General features: G+C 48.7%; 1 protein-coding gene across 3 annotated transcripts in view; it reads left to right on the top strand.

Annotated features, from left to right (window-relative positions):
• The window catches only part of nova2 (NOVA alternative splicing regulator 2), a 92,636-nt gene extending 89,308 nt beyond the window's left edge, over nt 1–3,328 (top strand). For all 3 annotated transcript variants that reach the window (XM_037677715.1, XM_037677716.1, XM_037677714.1), the window contains one exon: nt 1,465–3,328. In XM_037677715.1, the coding sequence (XP_037533643.1) occupies nt 1,465–2,487 (1,023 nt within the window). In that variant the 3' untranslated portion in view covers nt 2,488–3,328. The remainder of the gene's footprint in view (nt 1–1,464) is intronic.
• Nucleotides 3,329–3,651: the final 323 nt, after the last annotated feature.

The following is a 3,651-nucleotide window of genomic DNA, read 5'->3' as shown; positions in this document are numbered from 1 at the left end:
TTTTTTCTTTTCACGAGTAACCTCTTCAGAAACCATCTCTCTGTCTCATCCATCCTTCCCTCCCACTCCGTGCACCTACCTCTTCATCTCCTCCTCCTCCTCCTCCCTTCTCTCTCTCTCTTAGTCACTAAACTGATATTTAACAAAAACAAAAAAGAATCTTTTGTCATTACTGGACATGTTGCAGGTTTTGTGCTCCTCCAATTTCCGTCTGTTTCTTCTCGAACATGTCGTCACGCTCAAATTCACGCGCTCGCTCCTCGTTTCTGTTTGTCCTCCGTCTTCATCAAGGACACGTCTGAAAGACATTCTCATAAAGCGTCTTCAGTTTGGAGACAGAAGAGGACGCTCCCTGTTGCAGCGCTGAGAGCTCACACTTTGTGCTCTCTTAGATGTTCACATGGCTAAATGTTTGAAAAATAATAATAAATAAAAAATTTACTGAAATCCTTTCAGTTCCGTTAACGTTTCCTGTTTGGTCTGCTTCAGCAAACGACATGTTTGTCTTGTACTACTTCAGTATTTATCTCCAATTAGAGCAATAGTCTCTTCTTGTTTTTCCTTTTAGTTACTGCATTATTATTATTTTGCTGTTTTCAACTTGTTGCCACTGCTCTGCTAATTTTAGTCTTCAGCTCCTGTTCTGCTGGTCTTAGCTTCTGTTGTGCATGGTTTTAGCTCCTGTTCTGCTGGTTTTAGCTCCTATGTTGCTGTTTTTAGCTCTGTTGATTTTAGCTCCTGTTCTGCTGGTTTTAGTTCCTATTCTGTTAGTTTTAGCTCCTGTTCTGCTGGTTTTAGCTCTTGTTCTTCAGGTTTTAGCTCCTGTTCTGCTGGTTTTAGTTCCTGTTCTGCTGGTTTTAGCTCCTGTTCTGCTGGTCTTAGTTCTTGTTCTGCTGGTTTTAACTCCTATTCTACTGGTTTTAACTTTTGTTCTGCTGGTTTTAGCTCCTATTCTGCTGGATTTAACTCCTGTTCTGCTGGTTTTAGCTCCTGTCCTGCTGGTCTTAGCTCCTATTCTGTTGGTTTTAGCTCTCGTTCTGCTGGTTTTATCTCCTATTCTGCTGGTTTTATCTCCTATTCTGCTGGTTTTTATCTCCTATTCTGCTGGTTTTAGTTCCTATTCTGCTGGTTTTACCTCCTGTTCTGCTGGTCTTAGCTCTTGTTCTACTGGTTTTAGCTCCTGTTCTGCTGGTTATTTGTTGGTTGTGTTCTGATTGTTTCAGCCTTTTCAATAAAATTCATCAGTCATTCAGCTCATTGTCCACACAGGATTGCAGAATTTCTACTTGTTACTTGTTTAAGGTTTTGTTTATTCTAATAAAACACCATGTCTCTAAATGATGAACGTCTTTTGCGTTTGACTCATATTTATGATCTTGTAGAAATTAATTATTTGGTAAATTGCTCTAAAGTTTTCTGTAACGGTGCGGTAACTCAACAACTCGTTTGTCTTTTCTCCACCAGGCCAAGCTGATCGTCCCCAACAGTACGGCCGGGCTCATCATCGGGAAAGGTGGAGCTACGGTCAAAGCGGTGATGGAGCAATCTGGTGCATGGGTCCAGCTCTCCCAGAAGCCCGAGGGCATCAACCTGCAGGAGCGTGTGGTCACCATCAGTGGTGAGCCGGAGCAGAACCGAAAGGCAGTGGAAATCATCGTCCAAAAGATCCAGGAGGACCCGCAGAGTTCCTCCTGCCTCAACATCTCCTACTCTAACGTCACAGGGCCTGTGGCCAACTCCAACCCCACCGGGTCCCCGTATGCCAACTCCACCGAGGTGATGCCGGCGGCAGCAGCCGCCGCGGCAGCTACAGCTTCTTCTCTGCTCGGTCAGGCAGGTTTGGCTGGAGTTGGAGCCTTCCCGACCACCATGTCCAGCTTCTCAGGCAACGACCTGCTCGCCATCTCCTCCGCCCTCAACACTCTGGCCAGCTACGGGTACAACACCAACTCTCTGGGCTTGGGGCTGAACCCAGCAGCAGCTTCAGGGGTGTTAGCCGCCGTGGCGGCCAACGCCAACCCAGCAGCAGCAGCCGCAGCCAATTTATTAGCATCCTATGCCAGTGATGCGTCCACCAGCGCAGCTCACCCTGCAGCCAGTCTCGGGGGCCTCTCTCTGGGATCCTTAGCTGCAGCTACCGGCGCCACCAACGGCTACCTGAGCGCTGCGTCCCCACTCATGGCGTCGTCTCTACTGGCGACAGAAAAGCTTGCAGAAGGAGCGAAGGAAGTGGTTGAGATCGCCGTGCCAGAAAACCTGGTTGGAGCCATTTTGGGGAAAGGAGGGAAGACGCTAGTGGAGTACCAGGAGCTGACCGGCGCCAGGATCCAGATCTCCAAGAAAGGCGAGTTCATTCCAGGAACCCGGAACAGGAAGGTGACCATCACGGGCTCACAGGCCGCCACGCAGGCCGCACAGTACCTGATCAGCCAGCGGATCACCTACGAGCAGGGGGTACGCGCCACCAACCCACAGAAGGTGGGCTAAACCTGACAGCCAATGAGAAACGAGGAGGAAAAGAGGAAAAAAGAGAAACGAAAGGGGGCTCGGGGGAGGAGAATTTAAAGAAAAAGCGAGAGTGTGAAAGGAAAATGGAGAGGAGGTCAAAAATGTTGGAAGGAATCGGTTTTCTTCTGCGTGTTTTCAGTATTAAAAAAAAAGTTTTTGACACAAAAGCAAAATGTGCGGAGAAGATGAGGAGGGAGAGGAGCGCCGAAAAACCAAGAAAAAAATGTGTAAAATGTAAATAAGTTTTATTACTTAACGTCTTGACCTTTTGGGATTTTTATTGTTCGTTTTGTTTCGTTCAGTAAATTAAGCTGTCTGTTCGTGTGTTGTGTGGACAGAGCTGAATGCCTGAGAGCCTACGGGGGGGAGGGAGGCAGGGGGGGCAGAGAGGGGGAGGGTTGGTGTTTTTACAGGGTACAACCCTCCACCCCCTCAAACCCTGAATCCTGTAAGGAAGCAACCCTTACCCTTCCCTCCTCCCCCCCCCCTCAGCCCACGTCCCATATTCTACAGCAGGGCTTCTGTTTTTCTTCTAGATCTGCCCCACCTCCCTCAAATCCCCTCCCCCCACTCTTTTGCCCCGCCCTTTTTATCAAAAACTTTGTAATGAGCAAGAAGCTGTGTGGAAGAAGAAACGTCCCGACTCCCCCCACCTTTACTCTCCCTCCTGTATCGGATCTCACCTCCCCGCCGGGACAGGACCGGTGGGTGAGGTGGATCTGAGGGGAGGTGTGTGGTGGGGAGGGGTTAACGTTTTTTTGTTCGCACACACACACACACACATGCACACACACACACACGCCCGTACAACCTGTGATGCCCTGCAGGGTGGCGGCGCCCCCCCCCCCCCCTTCCCCCCCACGTGTGGTTCTGGTGTTTCACCACAGTTCTGAAAAGTTTGTGGGAAAATGTAAATAAAAAAACAGAACGCAAAGATTTAAAAATCTCATAAACACGTTTTATTCACGACAGAACATCTCCTACTTGATAGGACTAATGAAATGTGATCTGATGGTCCCGTTCAGAAGACGTCACGTCCATCGTTTCCAAAAATACTTTCAGATTTGGACCCGTCTGACCTCAGAGCCGTTCTGGACTTCACCTCCGTCCATTTGAAACGAGCTCTGGTCCAGAGCGGACAGT

This window comes from Nematolebias whitei, chromosome 6, assembly GCF_014905685.2.
Source record: "Nematolebias whitei isolate Nwh7 chromosome 6, NemWhi1, whole genome shotgun sequence".
In the NCBI taxonomy this organism is placed as follows: domain Eukaryota; kingdom Metazoa; phylum Chordata; class Actinopteri; order Cyprinodontiformes; family Rivulidae; genus Nematolebias; species Nematolebias whitei.
This window is presented reverse-complemented; position numbering and strand designations above follow the sequence as displayed.